General features: G+C 40.1%; 1 protein-coding gene across 3 annotated transcripts in view; it reads right to left on the bottom strand.

Moving 5' to 3' along the window:
* Window positions 1-18,454, bottom strand: part of LOC311091618 (NACHT, LRR and PYD domains-containing protein 1a allele 5) — a 34,511-nt gene that overhangs the window by 15,140 nt on the left and 917 nt on the right. The window contains exons 2-9 of one of the 3 annotated variants that reach the window (XM_084127618.1): window positions 11,645-11,676; window positions 9,447-9,479; window positions 8,469-8,537; window positions 7,188-7,223; window positions 7,051-7,094; window positions 6,069-6,121; window positions 3,484-3,701; window positions 2,344-2,594 (exon numbers count right to left, since the gene is read on the bottom strand). In XM_084127618.1, coding sequence (XP_083983744.1) covers window positions 2,344-2,594; window positions 3,484-3,701; window positions 6,069-6,121; window positions 7,051-7,094; window positions 7,188-7,223; window positions 8,469-8,537; window positions 9,447-9,479; window positions 11,645-11,676 — 736 coding nt within the window. Of the gene's footprint in view, window positions 1-2,343; window positions 2,598-3,483; window positions 3,702-6,068; window positions 6,122-7,050; window positions 7,095-7,187; window positions 7,224-8,468; window positions 8,538-9,446; window positions 9,480-11,644; window positions 11,677-18,454 lie in introns of all 3 variants that reach the window. The other 2 variants (XM_084127617.1, XM_084127619.1) reach the window with 2 other exon arrangements.

The following is an 18,454-nucleotide window of genomic DNA, read 5'->3' on the forward strand; positions in this document are numbered from 1 at the left end:
TAGTAGTTTTGGCGGTCCGCGGCGTGCTGCTCATCAGTTTCAGCGGCCCACGGGCAGGTTGCTGACAAATGCCTCAACAATTTCCCACTTGTGGTCCATGCTCATTTTATTCATGAAGTTATAGTTCATCCTTAATTTTAATAACATTTAATGTATTTTCTTAATAACAACAAGTGAAAATTAAAAAGTGATACCAGAAAGTGCATCATATTCAGTTTATTAACTTGCCATGAATTATTACACAAATGTTCAGTAAATGCATGAAGAGGTATGCCTAAGCTAAATATTGTTTTGACAGTGGCATCATAAAATGCTTGATATGACTCATACCATATGAAGGCTACAGTAGCCTAGCCAACGTAAACGATAATGCTAACTAACGTTGCCATCTCCCTGCAAAACTCACCACAACTTTGTAGGTCTTGTCCCTCATGCTGGCCCTTACAAAACCCACAAGCTGACCCTCGGACACGCTACACTCAACTACATGACCCGATTTGAAGTGGTTTTCACCCCTTTTAACACTTTTGTTTTCCTCCTTGAAAAAAGCCATCATGGCAGCCAAGGAGATCATGATTGCACTGATAAATCTACCGTGCAAAAAACGCAACACAGGTTTTTTTTTTTTTTTTTTAATGATCTTCAGTCTTCACGGACTTTCGCGGGGTTTAACCAGACAGTTACACGAGCTTCACCAATCAGATGCATCACTGTGGGATTGTGGGATTGTTCAGGATTGTGGGTAATGAAGTACTTCTCCAAGACATCACGAATAAAAGGCATTTATCTCAAAACAAAGTTAGTGCCCCATGAACTTTTGGCGGTTATATGAGCATATACAATCGCTTAGTACAGCCGTAGCTGGTTTTAAGTCTACCATGTATGGTTACGTTTTTATGGCTTATACCCCAACTGTCAATGGAGAAATTGTATTGAATTCTTTCTTCCGGCACCGGCTGTGGGCGGGACTGTGATGCTCTATTGCTTTAATTGTCAAATTAAGTGGACATAATTTTTGGCCAGACTGTCAATCTAAGAAATTCTGAACACATGCAAAAACAAGAGAGAACTTTGCATTCTAGGCATTTGTGCATAGTAAGATAAAACCAGTAACTGTAGTTTGCCCTTTTTTGGCCTTAAGTTTATTGTTTTGTTCTTCCCTCATTTTTAAATAATTTAGAAAGACGTTCCATGAGTTTCATTCAAGCTCTACATTGTAGTCATGGGAAGTGTCAGATACTGTGAAAACTGAAAGCACGATGCTGAAATCCGGGCAGGGATTATTTATCAGATGATGAAACTATTACACATGAACACAAAGCCACCCGCTTCAATAAACACCACAGAGTGGCAGAGATGCAGAACTGAAACTGGTGTGATGTCACGATGACATCATCACTCCTACTGACTGCCACTGGTCCCTGTGCACAGCGCCGCCTTGCTCTAGTTTAAGCCTAAAATCACATCTAAATATAGCAATTACCAAAAGCTTACATCGCAGGGTTACCGAGAATACGGCCAGTCAGCCATGCTCTGTAAACGGAATTTTAAGTAGGGATAAAAGCTTCCCGTTTAGACGAGTACCTCCTTAGGGTTGGCATATGCAGATAAGTGAGCTTCTTAGTGAGATTCATGGAAAAGTAGAGGTAATCACATCCTTTTTATTTCTTGGCATAACACTGGAGATCGCTAGCCATACTGGTCTCTAGAGTGCTCTTTACCTTAGTCAGGGTATGAGCTTGGAAATAAGGATTATGGGTGGATCGCACCCATTACCTTAGGTGCCACTTTTTGTTATTGGGGTTTTAAGTAGGGCTTAAGTTCCCCTAAGATTCCCTTGGGGTAGAGAGCCGCCTGGTCCATGGTGCCATTACCTCCTTGCTCTATGATTTTGTTGTGGTTGGGACATATGCTCCCCCTTGGATAGTGGTGATACTAAGTTGTAGCTATAGGTACTGACTGCTAGGTTTGGCCTCGCATGCTTTGGTAAACTGTTCCCTATGAGCCTCTCAGGCCTAGCATAGCTTAGCTGATGCTGTGTTGTGTATTCCCCTTATAGCTTTGCAAAGCCACCCGCTTCAATCAAACACCACAGAGTGGCAGAGATGCAGAAGTGAAACTGGTGTGATGTCACGATGACGTCATCACTCCTACTGACTGCCACTGGTCCCTGTGCACAGCGCCGCCTTGCTCTAGTTTAAGCCTAAAATCACATCTAAATATAGCAATTACCAAAAGCTTACATCGCAGGGTTACCAAGAATACGGCCAGTCAGCCATGCTCTGTAAACGGCGTTGGACTCGTCATAGTTTGGTGAAAGCAGAAGCCCTCTGGTTTCCTCACCTTGATGTCAGAGCAGTTGTTTCCAGCCAGGTAAACTCTGAAGGAGAAGGAGTTTTCATGGCCCACCTCTTTGAACACCTGCACGACCCCATGATGCTCTGCTGACTTAGACGTCTGAACAATGGGACCCACGGGTGACAGCGAAGACACGGTCCATTTGACGTGACTCCCGGAGTGATCGGCCGAGGGCTCGATCTGACCACGGCTGTTCTTCACGTGGAGCACGCTGAACTTCACCTCGTTGTCTTCATCTGCTGAGAGTGACGGACGCATAAACAGGAAGACACAGTGAGAAATGACAAATAAACATTTTTCCATCATGTCAAAACCATTCAAAGAGCACTTCGCAAAACCGAAAGTCCTACAGTTAAACTTATGAGAAAACTATTTTTTCTCTCAGAGAAAGATCCTCCCACGGTTTCTTTCTCCATTCTGTCACCTGATATTTACACACTTAATATTAATCTACCTGTACTGACACTATCAGATGAGAAACAAACGTGAACAGAATTGAGCTGAATAATTGCTTATTATTATGCTTACAAGGACATTTAATCATATTTTCCCAACACTACATTCGTTGCACTGGCTGCCGGTTTGTTACAGAATTGATTTTAAAATCCTGCTTTTTGTTTTTAAAGCCATGAACCTCTTAGCTCCAAAATATCTCTCTGACCTTTCTGAAATTAAATAACTCTGCTAGATCAATGATGTCTGATGTTGGTCCAAAACTGTGGAATAGTCTTCCTCTATCCCTAAGACTAGTATCCACAGAGTCTGTTTTTAAACCTAAGTTAAAAACCGACCTCTTTTCACAGGCTTACAACTGTCCTTGATTTTTTAATGTTGAATGTTTTGGTGATTGGCGGTTTTGATGTAAACTCCCTTTATCATTTGTTTTGTGGTCTTTCTTGTTTTTTTAGATATTTATCCTGTCGTACAGCACAATGGCCAACTACTGTTGCTTTTATTGTGCTATATGAATAAAAGTTGATTTGATTTGATATTGACAGCAGCAGAATTTAATTCACTGGCAATTACTTTTCACTATACACACACACACACACACACACACACACATATATATATATATAAAATAGGCTATATAAATAAAGCTGACTTGACTTGATATCTCTGTACCTGCCAGACACAGTGAGTGTGGGAACTGGACGGATTTGAGAATGGATGGATCGCATTCCACATCAAAAATGGGTCCGGCAAATTTCCATGATCCGGTCAAGTACGTGCTAAACTTGCTCCAGGAGAGAATGCAGTATGTGATGTTGACGCGCTGGGAGACCTCGAACACCAGCCCAGTGTCTGAACACTCATACACACCCTCAGCATCCAGCTTTAGCCTACAGCAGAACAACAGGAACATTACTGGGAGAGTGTTTACATAATATATGTGTGTGTGCTGTTTCATTATTTTGTATATATAAATACACATATTTTAAGAAATATTTGCATGTATATACTGTATATATATTTATACATAATTATTAAATATAAATATTTTATATATAAATTTACATTTTTCATAAATATATACATGCATATGTGTGTGTATTTATATACAGTGAGGAAAATAAGTATTTGAACACCCTGCTATTTTGCAAGTTCTCCCACTTAGAAATCATGGAGGGGTCTGAAATTGTCATCGTAGGTGCATGTCCACTGTGAGAGACATAATCTAAAAAAAAAATCCAGAAATCACAATGTATGATTTTTTAACTATTTATTTGTATGATACAGCTGCAAATAAGTATTTGAACACCTGTCTATCAGCTAGAATTCTGACCCTCAAAGACCTGTTAGTCTGCCTTTAAAATGTCCACCTCCACTCCATTTATTATCCTAAATTAGATGCACCTGTTTGAGGTCGTTAGCTGCATAAAGACACCTGTCCACCCCATACAATCAGTAAGAATCCAACTACTAACATGGCCAAGACCAAAGAGCTGTCCAAAGACACTAGAGACAAAATTGTACACCTCCACAAGCCTGGAAAGGGCTACGGGGAAATTGCCAAGCAGCTTGGTGAAAAAAGGTCCACTGTTGGAGCAATCATTAGAAAATGGAAGAAGCTAAACATGACTGTCAATCTCCCTCGGACTGGGGCTCCATGCAAGATCTCACCTCGTGGGGTCTCAATGATCCTAAGAAAGGTGAGAAATCAGCCCAGAACTACACGGGAGGAGCTGGTCAATGACCTGAAAAGAGCTGGGACCACCGTTTCCAAGGTTACTGTTGGTAATACACTAAGACGTCATGGTTTGAAATCATGCATGGCACGGAAGGTTCCCCTGCTTAAACCAGCACATGTCAAGGCCCGTCTTAAGTTTGCCAATGACCATTTGGATGATCCAGAGGAGTCATGGGAGAAAGTCATGTGGTCAGATGAGACCAAAATAGAACTTTTTGGTCATAATTCCACTAAACGTGTTTGGAGGAAGAAGAATGATGAGTACCATCCCAAGAACACCATCCCTACTGTGAAGCATGGGGGTGGTAGCATCATGCTTTGGGGGTGTTTTTCTGCACATGGGACAGGGCGACTGCACTGTATTAAGGAGAGGATGACCGGGGCCATGTATTGCGAGATTTTGGGGAACAACCTCCTTCCCTCAGTTAGAGCATTGAAGATGGGTCGAGGCTGGGTCTTCCAACATGACAATGACCCGAAGCACACAGCCAGGATAACCAAGGAGTGGCTCTGTAAGAAGCATATCAAGGTTCTGGCGTGGCCTAGCCAGTCTCCAGACCTAAACCCAATAGAGAATCTTTGGAGGGAGCTCAAACTCCGTGTTTCTCAGCGACAGCCCAGAAACCTGACTGATCTAGAGAAGATCTGTGTGGAGGAGTGGGCCAAAATCCCTCCTGCAGTGTGTGCAAACCTGGTGAAAAACTACAGGAAACGTTTGACCTCTGTAATTGCAAACAAAGGCTACTGTACCAAATATTAACATTGATTTTCTCAGGTGTTCAAATACTTATTTGCAGCTGTATCATACAAATAAATAGTTAAAAAATCATATATTGTGATTTCTGGATTTTTTTTTTTTAGATTATGTCTCTCACAGTGGACATGCACCTACGATGACAATTTCAGACCCCTCCATGATTTCTAAGTGGGAGAACTTGCAAAATAGCAGGGTGTTCAAATACTTATTTTCCTCACTGTATACAAAATAATTATACACAGTACACACACACATATATTAAGTAAACAAACTTTTATTTTGGATGTGATTAATCGTGATTAACGGCACTAAAAAGGTTTAACATTTCAATACTGGTATAAATGCTTTTTTTCTGTTTACACACACAGTACTATTCAAAAGTTTGGGGTCAGTAAGATTGTTTTGTTTTTTTGAAGAAGAAATTAATACTTTTATTCAGCAAAGATGCATTTAATTCTTTTAAAAACATTAATAAATCTTATCGACCGCAAACTTTTGAATGGAAGTGTTCACATGTTGCTCTAAGAAACTTGGCTTTCTTCGTGTATTATTCACTGGGGAATAGAAACAAAAAAAATGACACATTTGACCACTCTCACATTATCCTTTCTCACATTCTTATAAACCTGGCCGTGTTCAAGTTCAGCACTGGTCATTTAGAAAAAGGAGAGTCATAAAGCAAGGGGACGTGACTTCTGAGTCAGATGTGACTGATCACCGTACTGCAACAACACTGAGTGAATCTGGAACAGAGGAACTTACAGGAGCCGTTCTTTGGACAGTTTCCTGGGGGAGACGAGCTCATATTTGGGATTCTGTGAGGGGAAAAACATTCGCATGTCGGCATTAAATTCATTACCAGTAGTTAATCTGTCAATCAAACTGACAGTTTTGAAAGCTTAACCTACAGTCATTTTGTATATATATATATATATATATATATAGGAGATTAAATTGCTCCAAATGTATAAATAAACACTCATTTATTATACACATAAATATATATTTATTTGCTATATTTAAAATGGTTGGCGAAATAATGTGTTTGAATTGGATTACAAAATGTTTAAATATTACTACTGTGATGTGATTATAGGTCATGAATGCTGATATATGCAGATATGCATATTCAGTAATTGATTGTTTACTATGCAATGAAGCAGCTGTTTTGTAAAACCCCATTAAAGGATCAGTTCACTTCAGAATTAAAATTTCCAGATAATTCACTCTCCTCCACGTCATCCAAGATGTTCATGTCTTTCTTTCTTCAGTGGAAAAGAAATGAAGGTTTTTGAGTAAAACACTCCAGGATTTGTCTCCATATAGTGTCTTCAAACGTATTGAAGGTCTAAATGTGAGTTTCAGTGCAGCTTCACAGTCTCGACACGATCCAGCCGAGGAATAAGAGTCTGATCTAGACAAACCAGTGGACATTTTATAAAGAAACATTTATATACTTTTAACCACAAATGTTCGTCTTGCACAAGCTGTGATGCGCCACACATTACATAATCACGCTGAAAGGTCACGCTTGTTTCGGTTCGTTTGGGTAAGGGAAAAAACTCCAACTTCAAAATCGTCCACCAATCGTTGTTTTACCTTTTATTTATTTATTTTAATTGTAAATGGCTTTTGGATGACGTGGAGGAGAGTAAATTATCAGAAAATGTTAATTCTGAAGTGAACTGATCCTTTAAGCTACGAATGTTCGTTTGATGTTATCAGTGTTCAGAGACAGACTGACCTTTAGAGCTCTGCACTTCTCACAGCACGGCTGAAGCTGCTCATCTGAGGCATTATGGGAGAAATGAACACAACACTCAACAAACACACAACATCAGCTCACGCTGTAAACATCTGAAACATGTTGAGTATAATTACCGCTGGGCTTCTCTACGCTGGATCTCGTGTTGGAGTCTGAAAAAGCATGATATTCCATCATTAAGATTGATCGAACACTCGAGGTGTGAAAAACTGGACCATTTATAAGAGCCCTGAAAGCTTCACATTTAATTTTTATCTTGCAATAAAACAAGTCATTACAATAAAATCTCTTGGTGTCCATTACTGTGATTATTTATTGCTATATATTAGGCTTTAGTACTGTCGTAGTTTACACTACTGTTCACATACAGTATATGTGCATAAGTATCGGGAGACCTGCCCAGTACACCAGCCGGGACTGTAATCACAGCTCATTTGAAATACATAGACATTAATACGGAGTCAGTCCCTCTTGGCAGCTATAATGGGAAGGCTTTCCTCAAGGTTTTGGAGTTTCTGTGGGAATCTTTGCCCATTTACCCATTAGAGCAGTTGAGAGGTCAGGCACTGATGTCGGACGAGAAGGTCGATCTCTGTGGGATGGGGTCGAGGTCAGGGCTCAGTCAAGTTCATCCACACCAAACTCATCCATCCATGTCTTTATGTAGCTTGCTTTGTGCAATGGGGACAGTCATGCTGGAATAGAAAAGCCCTTCCCACAGTGTTGGAAGCATAGCATTGAACAAAATGTCTTGGTATGCGGAAGCATCAGTATCTCCCTTCACTGGAAGTAAGAGGCTGAAACACAGCCCTACCCCTCCACCAAACTCTACAGTCAGGCCGGAGACGTTCTCCAGGCATCTGCCAAACCCAGACTCGCCCATCAGACACAGAGAAGCGTGATTCGTCAGGTTTCACCGCTCTAGAGTCCAGTGAGAGTGTGCATTACACACTTCATCCCACTCTTGATATTGTGCTCGCTGATGTGAGGCTTGAATGGGCCAGGGAAACCCACTCCGTGAAGCTCCCGCCGCACAGGTTCTGTGCTGATATCAATGCCAGTGGAAGTGTGGAAGTCTTCAGCAGAGCGTTGGTGACTTTCACACACCTGTTCGCTCCGAGACTTTACATGATCTTCTGATTCACTACTTACAGTTGAGCGTGGAATATCTAGCAGGGATGAAATTTCACAATCTGACTTTCACAAATGTCTGTAAGCAAGCATGACTAGGTGCTTGATTTTATACGCCTGTGCCAATGGGTCTCACTGAAACACCTGAATTCAAGAATTAAGCAGTGTGTCCCAATACTTTTGTTCATATAGTGTACATTATTTATGTTTTAAGGAGATACAAGTAAAAAAAGTATCGGAAAAGATTAAAGAGAGCAAATCTCAACCTGAATCTCCTTCCTCTTCCTCTTCATGGACCTCCTCTTCCTCTGAGCTCTCCTCAGCTGACGTGTCATCTGAACACACACATGCACAATATCGTGTCATACATGTTTCTTTGAGAAAAACATATCGACATGAGAGTGAGTAGATGGCAAAATACTACTAATTAACCTGGTAAAAAACTTTGTAAACATAGATCTGAACTTAAATGGTTAATGAAAAAAATGTAAGTGTACAAAATGTTAGAGAAGTTTACTGTAAAACAAATGTAATGAACTCAACATTTTTATTTTGTACAAAATATTTATTTTACCAAATAATTTGGACCCTAAAGTTGCTAGAAATCCAAAGCCATACATCTAACCAAGCTGAGTTGATATCACACAATAATGAGGCACTGAAAGAGTTGTACAGATCATGGTAACCACAGGTGAAATAGCACGTCTTGTCACCACTATGATAAAAATAACTATATGGCTTCAAACTATATGGTTTCTATAACACTACAGTATTTATTATGAAAAACAGCAAAATGAGCAGAATAAAACACTAGCGGTCTGAAAGTTCTGCTCCAGTTCTGAACACAATTACAGGAAATGTTTGGTAGAGGTTATTGTTGCTGAACGAGGGTCACACACAAAACCCAAGGGTTCACATGTTTTTTCCACCCTGCACAGTCAATGATATCAAAACATATAATTTGTGTGTCATGTGACTTAAGTTGAAGGGAAGATGATGTTGATTTATGCAGAAACCCAGGTAAACACAAAAGGTGTGTATACTTGTTCCTGCAATGCACTGATTCCTGTATTTGTAGTGTGTTTCTGCATAAGACATACATGCTGGAACAAAAAGTCATTTATTTGGGTCATATGTAGGGAATATTAACAGGAATATTTACAGTCCATTAATTCTTCATATGGCACTCTTTGATTATTGTGAGAATTGAGAAGCAGATTTGAGTTTTGAATGAACTGACGTACCTGAACTGCTGTGTGAACTTTCCGCAGGCTGATCTGTTTAAACAGAGAACAGGAACATAAGCTTTATGAACTAATGTCTTCATCTTCACAGCTCAAACAGCAACATCATTAATCATTCATTCAGAAGAGAACTTTTAAAGAGAAAAACAGAAATCAAACAGCAATCACACTAAGGGGCCTATCTTACACCCGGCACGATGCAGAGCCAAGCGCGACGCAAGTGTGTTTTGCTGGTTTCAGCCCGACGCAGTTTTCATTTTCACGTCCTGCGCCACTTTGTTTAAATAGCAAAAGCATTTCCGCCCATTTGTTCACCCATGGGCTGCTGGTCTGAGAACGAGTGTGTTCTGGCGCATTGTTGGAGCGCTGCTATTTTGAGGAACTGAAATAGACTGAGCCATTGATCGACTGAAACCTGCTCTAAAGTCAATGGCGCAATATTATTATTTTTTTGTTATTTAAAGAGCGCGTCAGTAATGTGCGCCTATAGGCGGGTCCACAACGCGCGTACACTCTGCTTATTACACACACACTCTGCTTATTACACACACAGGGACGCACAGCTGCACACAAACATGCCAAATATTAAAAATAAAAGGATTACAATGTAAAAGATTATTATTGTGTACATAAAGATATGGTGAATCCGGCTTGTACCGTAGATGTTCTGCTTGCGCACTTTTACCTCGCGCACGAGCAGATCCGTATGCGCTCTGGAGACGGCTTCGGTCTTTCCACTATCAAATTCCGGCATGTAAATAGCGAATCCACCATGGCGCGAGCGCAACTGGCATTTAAGACTATTTCTGTTTTTTTCTTTCCCCTGTGCCTCTTACTTTTGCGGTTAGCACCTAGTGTGTGTGTGTGTGTGTGCGTGTGATGTTGATCCTGTTGTTGGTGTCACATTGAGCTCTACTCCTCACATTTGGTTTGCCTTCCTGACTCTTGTGTTACTTTGACTTTTAGTGTTTTGACTTGTAAATAGAGCTGTTTCTGAGGTCAAAACTTCAGCTTTACATGTGATTGTTAAATTATATATGTTATATGGTAAATGAAGATAAATAACAACTTTGTAAAATAATATAATTCAAATAATAAAGGGTAAGGGTAATGGTTAAACCAGTTCAGCTGAATACAGTCTATATGTGTGAGCATGGGCGTAGATTTGGTTTGAACATTGGGGGGGTTGAAGTTTGGGTATGCCTCCTTTTCATGTGATCATGGTACAAATATTGGGGGGTTGTAATGCATAGATATAAATATTGGGGGGGTTATCTCCCCCCCAACTCCCCCACAAACTATGCCCCTGTGTGTGAGCAACATCACCTTAATTCATTCATCCATAAAGATAAAGTGAAGTAATTTTAATGAAGATAAAAGCGACTTCACGTTCACAGCGCTGATTCATTCAGGCGCTCTGTTTACTATCCTCGGGAACCCTATCTGCCACTAACAGATAAAGTGCCACACTTTCACCAGTTCACTTTTAGTTATTTGTAAGTTATTTGGAAAGGATTACAGATGCACAAAGGGAGAGTTAGGAGGCTACTATCAACACCAACAAATGATGGTTAGAACCAGTTGAATAAGTTGCCTCTAATATAAACACAAAATTGTTAGCAAACTATAATCAAACATTTTCCTTACTTGAAATAAAATAAACGTTAACTGAACTGAAATTGCAACATTTCACATTTTCATTTAGTTTAACTTAATATACTAAAATAACTAAAACTAAAACTGAAATAAAATGAATAGAAACTATGTATATATATATATATATATATATTTATAATTTTTTATAATTTATATATATATATATATATATATATATATATATAAATTATAAAAAATTATAAAAAATTATAAAAAATTATAAAAATGTCAAAAACACTAAATAAATCCAAACGAAAATATGAAAAAAAAAAATATTAAAACTTTTTATTAATAAAAACTATTATTAAAACTCTTATTTAAATTTTTTTTAATAAAAAGTACAATAGTATCTGAATGACAGTAAAAGAACACAGCAGCATAGGTGATGGAGTGTGTGTATATGCAAGGTTATGATGACCTCTACTGGAGAACGTGCTATGCAGACATGTTTACACTGTTTCACACTCATGTTTACTGGCCAAGTCCTTCTCTCTGTTCAAGCTTAATTAAATGAAGTTGGGATGCAGAACACAATGACTCACCCTTCAGGTCTGATGGCGAAACGTCTCCATTCCTGAAAAGAACAATTAAACTATATGTGAATATCAAAGAGTTCATAAACATGGATATTTAAGAAATGCAGTGGGGTAAAGAAAGAAAGAAAATTTAGCAATAACTTTGCTACCAGTGGAAAGCAACAATCTTGACTTTACAATTAGCTCGGACATTGAGCTTAACTTAATGTCATATTTGTGAAATGTACACAGTTTCTGTGAAGACATTACAAGCAAATGGCATGACGTGACATGACAAAACTATATATAGACTAAACTATAGTCACGTCAAGCCATTTACTTGCAATGTTATGTAAACACTGTTGATGTAGCGAGCGCGTGACAGACTGTAACATGACACCTGAACAACAATGACAGTCACTCTATAGACCTTATACGCCAGAGAAAGCATCTTTAGAATATTGTGTTTTAACTCCAGTTCCCATTCAGATAAGTCAGACTGACGTCATGAGGTCTCGCCTGGGAGACCAATCACCTCCAAGTGGTAACAAAACGAGCCAATGAACATTGGCCAATGAGATTTGCATGCCGAGTCACACCTACGCGGACATACGAGTGTAAACAGGACCAGCATTACACATTTTGTTCATATTTTGCTTCGGAGCCGAGCAGTTGCACAGTAATCACTCTTACCAATTCACCTCTAATGAAAAGGAGAGTAAATTTCTAAGCAAAAAGCAAACTACAAGAATTTTAATTGCTATCAGGAGAACACCCCAAAAACAGCAATTTGAATGCTACTTTGCCTGCAGCTTGTCATGGGATCTTTCTGCCGGTGTGAAAGCGCAGTCCAGCTTGCAGTGCACACAGTGCAGCATTCACCCCTTGGTGTTTTGGCTAAAAGAGCAAACACAGTTCTGCCCTACAAAGGCAAAAGACCTTAAGTCACTAGAGTGTGGAACTGAGAAAAATGACTTTAAAGATTTTTAGTTGTCCCGCCAAATTAATTATAGGTAGGACACTGGAAATCTGGCAAATAGATGTTTTAGTAATGAAAATTATATACATAAAACAATCTTGAGCTCAAACTTGACTTTTGACCGCTATTTTAAAGTCACTACTGTGCCTTTGTATTGTCAGCAAAAAGTGAGAAGTCATGCCAAGGCAAAAGGCAGCAACTTCCACATTATCAGTATTTGGTTGCTGATCACCATTAACAAAATCATTATAGTAACCCCTGTATAAAATCTAGTGATCATGGCATTTATTTTGTATGATTTACAATTATTTATAGCTACTTATTGCTATCTTGTGCTTTGGTTGCATTCTGATGGCATTATTAATACATTTGACATGACAAAACACCTCCATAGATATATTAGTCCAGCGTTGGCTCGACTGTGTTTAGGGCGGTGCTGAAGGCGTCGGCGAAGTTTTGGCACTCTGCCAGCTAGATGCATGAGTGTTTCAACCAGGTCCGGTACCCGAACTGGGTGAGGCGGGGCTTTAGTTCTTGGTTGTATTAATCTGCTATGGCATGTGTAACATTTTTCTGTCAACTCTGCATAATCCTTCGCGATCGATATCGCACGTTTGTCGATGGAGCGGTTTCAGACCATACTAAATGTTCTGACCGCATTTGTGCAGGACAAAGCTCTGAGGACATCAGAAGTTACAGGGACTGATGGCAGCTGTACAAAGTACACAGGCTACACTGTAATCTTAATGGACAGTAAAACAAAGGCAGATAACAGTACAATCTGGTAGGTAGCATTATTTGATAGAACACCGGCACAGTAACTTCATATTGACGCGCGGCTAAACAAAGGTAGAGTACCGTAACTCAGTTTGAGCGTTCCAAAACAAAGCCAAAGAGCGGTAACTGGTGTTACGGTGTTCTGCCTTGGTTTCTCATGGGCTTTTGGAAGTTACAGTTAAGACAACTCATTATTTTCTCTAAAAAACAACGGAATTGATTCAAGATACTCATCCACATGATAAAGGAGGTCTTTTGAATGTGCCAAAAATATAAATAACTCATTTTCGACCAAAAACGAAGTTACGGTCTTTTGCCTTTGCACAGCAGAGTGGGTCAGCATCTTTTTCAAGATGTCTTTCCATCCATGTGTTTCTGGATGTGTCGTTACCTGACTTCATCTGGCAGCCATGATAGCTGTCTCTCATGCCTGGGCAAACAGCATGCTGAGAGAGCGTTCATGGTAGAGTTCTCAACGGGTCGGGTCGGCCCGACAAACCCGGCGGGTTCGGGCCGGGTTCAGGTCGAAAATTACCATTAACTGGTTAATAACGTTATTTTATCGTTCTGTTTAAGATTTTTATTTGGCAGTCAACCAATCATGAATTCAAATCCAAATGCCAATGCAAATGTGATGTTACCGCATGATCTAATGTGAGTGAAAAGCCTGCACTCAGCTGTCAATTCATCCGATGTAAGTCGCAAGGCAATGTCCTGGCATTTATTGTTGGATCGCAGGAGTTTATCTGAGGATAACATGGCAGGTTATATCAAGCGTGGTGTGTTTTGAAACCAGCAAAAAATTGCAGCTTAGTGTAGTACCACTTCTATTCAGGAAATTTTAAATATAGATATTTTTAATACACCTTGTTGTCAAAATTAGTAATGGGTTAGGCTTTAAGGGTCTGACACTTGCATGCGTTTAATATATTTGGCAAAAAGCTTGTGTTATAAAAGATGAAGTGTTACGAACGGGCTTTATTGGCAGTTACTAGATCCCAGACTAAGACACTCTTCTACGCTCCTCAAATACATAAAACATTAGCCTTACACATATAACAGTTACCATGCCGGGCCAGAGAGGAGCCAACATCACCATGTGCACCAACAACGGTGCACTCCTGCATAAATGTGAGATTGGACCTTACAACACTGACCGCCTTCTCCTGTTTTTAGAAGAACTGCATGAAAGACTGGAGCCAGAGGTAGAAAGGGGACAGGTGGGAGACCACTTGCCAATATATGTGATCACATAGGAGAATGTGGCATTCCACCATTCCCGTGCAGTCACAGCCTGTTTTGACGCCCATCCGAGGATGATGTCCCTTTTCCTGGCCCCTTACTCTGCTTTGCTCAACCCCATTGAGGAGTTCTTCTCAGCCTGGAGATGGAAGGTTTTTGACCATCGTCCACAGGATCCAATGCTCCTCCTGATGCAATGGATGCCGCATGCCAAGACATCACAGCTGAACACTGCCAGGGGTGGACAAGGCATGGCAAAAGATTCTTCCCAAGATGCCTTGCCAGAGAAGATATCAGGTGTGATGTGGATGAGAACATGTGGCCAAATGCAAAATATTTTTATTCTGTGGCTTTTTCTGTTTGTATATTTTGTATTTTTGCACAATAAATGGCAGCTTTATTGCATATTTGTGTTATCTTGCAGTAATTTTCTGTTGCAAATAAAGCCTTTACTGCAGCAATTCTGTCTCTGTCTTCTTTTTTTTCATAAACCGTACATTCTAGAAAGCTACCCTGAGATGGGTCATTCATTTTTTGTATAACACAGACGCAGACATATCGTTTCTATTATGAATAGGTAGTACCTGGTTTAAGACATGTTTTTGTTGGGCGGTAAATAATGGCTCAAACACCAGTACATTGACGAGCACAAACCTTAGTCAATCACCTTGCGTTACTCATTTAAATCCTCTCCTCCCATAAATGTTGTGCCTGAAAGGGAAACTCCTACAAATGCAATAAGGTCAGCCGCAAAAATAACTGTGTCCACGGCTTGTCAGCAGTAATTTGACAGTAGTTTTTTAACGCCAAAAGAGGGTTTGCGCTGACGCAAGCTGTTAGTAAATCTGGCCCATAGTGTAATGTGTTAGTGATTTATTGTATTTTGAAAATTTGTGTTGTAGTTTAGTTTACAATGTGCAGTGGCGTAACTTTGTTTTAAAAAGTGGGTGGGACAGGTGGGGGGAGGGGGGGTAACTCAATGCTAAATCATAAAACAGATGTATGTACAATAACATTACATTACGATGTCCAGCAATCGATTTAAATAGTACAGTGATTGGGTTTAATGAGGCCTATTATATGTTGATCCGACTATTTTAAGCGTGTAATTAAATGGTCCAGGGGCAGAATTTCTAATCGCACTAATATAGTTTTTTTTTTAATTTGTTTATCAGTGGTTGTATATCAGGCATGGACACGTTTGTGTGCATTTTGTTTTGTAATTTAACCGGAACGAATAGAGAGTCTCTCCACAACGGATTGAAGCGCGCGTCCGAGTGAAGACTGTGCGCGAGCCACAAACAAACACAGTATCCGCGCCACTGATCGCAGCGGCAACGAGCACTTTGATCACTTGATTTCAAAAAACAACACATTTCAGCGCTAGATCGCCTCTTATTTGACAAACGAACGAAATTAATGCTCTGGTAGTTAACTGGAGATGTTTTGTTTATTTGTATTGGTACATTTGTGCCGCGAGATGTTTCAAAAGTGGTGGGGACAATATCGACCTTAGCAAAAAGTGGTGGGGACATGTCCCACCCGTCCCACCCGTCCCACCCGCAAATTACGCCTATGACAATGTGTGATTTTGAGCATGAAATTAACCGTTTTGCCAATTGTGTGTTGTAGGAGTGTTGGTGTGTTAAGAGTTTACATCACTCAATCAAAGTCTTAAACAGGAGCCTAATATAACAGTAGCAGGTTAGCACTTCTTACTAGTGTTGCATTAGTTTTCACCATGAGTTCAGCTCATGTTGGTCACTTGCATCCACCATCTTTTGAGGCAGAGACTGACTGCCAACCCATTTCACATTCTCTAGAGTACACGCCCCTGCCTGTCACATGAGATGCAGTCACAGGAAACCATGGAGAACCAGCATCTCATATTCTCACTGCACCACTCCCTGAAGCAGGCCTACCTCCAGTCCACACGAACACTAGCTCCTGCACGCTCAAATCATGGTCAATGATGATGATTCACACTAAAAATAACAGTGAAAGGACCAAGTTATGCCAACAATCTGTCATTTAAAGTGCGTGCAGCAGCAGCAGCGAGCTTCATGAAGCGTGTCAGCAGCACTGTGGGCGGCTTTCCATCTGCTTGCACACTCTGACCTCGGGCTAGAGGAACAAACCGCACACAAGAGCAACTACTGACATCTGACACTTCACTGCCTGAACAAACTTAACAATAACATCAGAAACAATAAGTGATTCAGAAAAGCAAACATGCACTCTTGAGAAAACATTAAAACAGTGCCTTTCATTTCAACACAAACACAAATGTTGATAAGTTCCTGTTTCTGGCTGTTCATGGATTTCATCTCATCAGGCCCCAGTGACAACATTCCTCCCTCATCCCAACTCTTCCTCTATTCTAATCTTCCCCATTTTATCCAATACCTGCCATAATTCAAAGGGCCAGTTTGGCACTCAAGCTGAATATTAGGACTGAATCCCTTCTGCAAGGAAGGACAGCAATCCAGATCTGTTTAGCACTTTAATACTGAAGGTGAACTCATGAAATACAGGAGTCTAAAGCGTTTTGTGATCGGATCACTGAAACCACAAACAGAGGTCGTTAAAATCGACGTCTTCACATATATGCAGTGGGAACAATATCAGTCGTGAGTGTGTTTGGACCGCAGTGAAGCTCCGCCCACTCACCAAACACATGACCATCCTTATGAAGGGTGCTGTGCGGAGCCGGGGATTCAATCTTCTCTGCATTAACTACAATCAGATGCACAGTTGCCATCTGTATCCTTTTCATTCACTCACAAGCCCCGTAACATCCTCATCCATTCAAAGGTCAGAGGCGGCGCATTAAGCTGCATGTTAATGGAGCCTTTTCACATTTGCGGGTTCTCAGATGCAGAAGTCATCATAGTTCAGTAAACTTCTATAGGTAACACTTTGTTTTTGTGTCACTGTTACATAGTTACTGTAGTAATTATGCATATCTACACGCAATTAACCCTAAACCAAACCCTTGTCCTACTCCTAACCCTACAGTAAGTACATTTGTACTTTTGTACAATGTACAATAACATTGTAACAGGGAGTCGGGGTCACATTAAAATAAAGTGTGACCCTTCTATAGTGTTAAATGGGAGGCTACAACAAATATTGTATTTGCATTCTCATTTGCTCCCTAAGCCGGTGTATTGTAACAGATCATACAACAGAAAGTATAGTGTTGTAAATGTGCATTAATGTTTTTTTAATTAACCTTTTGCTAGATTTACGATGCTCAAACAGCTCAAACTCTCCTTCTTCAGGACATCAGTGTGGGACCTCCAATGGCCTGTTGTGAGCAGTGTTCCCATTACGATCCACAGGTTCATTTATGAATGAGGTGTTGTTATATGCCACAAAGTAGACGTTTCACCCGCAATATTCCACATCTTTCCGTTATAAACTCGTGAATGTGGAGCGAGGATCCCAGGGCTCAGATTACACTGAACTGAAGTGCATCATTCTGCGTATGGGATGTGTGTAATTGGTTTTGTGCTGCTCTTAATCTGAGCTTTTCTCAGAAGGCCGTTAGGGATAGGGAACGAGAGGTTATTAGGTTAAATGGTTATTGTTGATTATCTGTCAGTTATCCTACTGAAGAGCAGTGTTTAGTGTGCATAAATCATGAAGAAACACATTGACTGGTCAATAAGAGACATTCTCAAGTGTCATACCTTCTGTAAACACGCAGATCTGTATGGGAGGTAATCCATCATCCACAGTCCTAAAGAACCAATGTTTGCTCACACAAGTACACATGAGCTTCTGTTTACCATGTTTGATGAGCTCATGTATGTTTATATGTAAATAAAACCTTA

Source organism: Abramis brama, assembly GCF_963993115.1.
Source record: "Abramis brama genome assembly, chromosome: 10".
NCBI lineage: Eukaryota > Metazoa > Chordata > Actinopteri > Cypriniformes > Leuciscidae > Abramis > Abramis brama.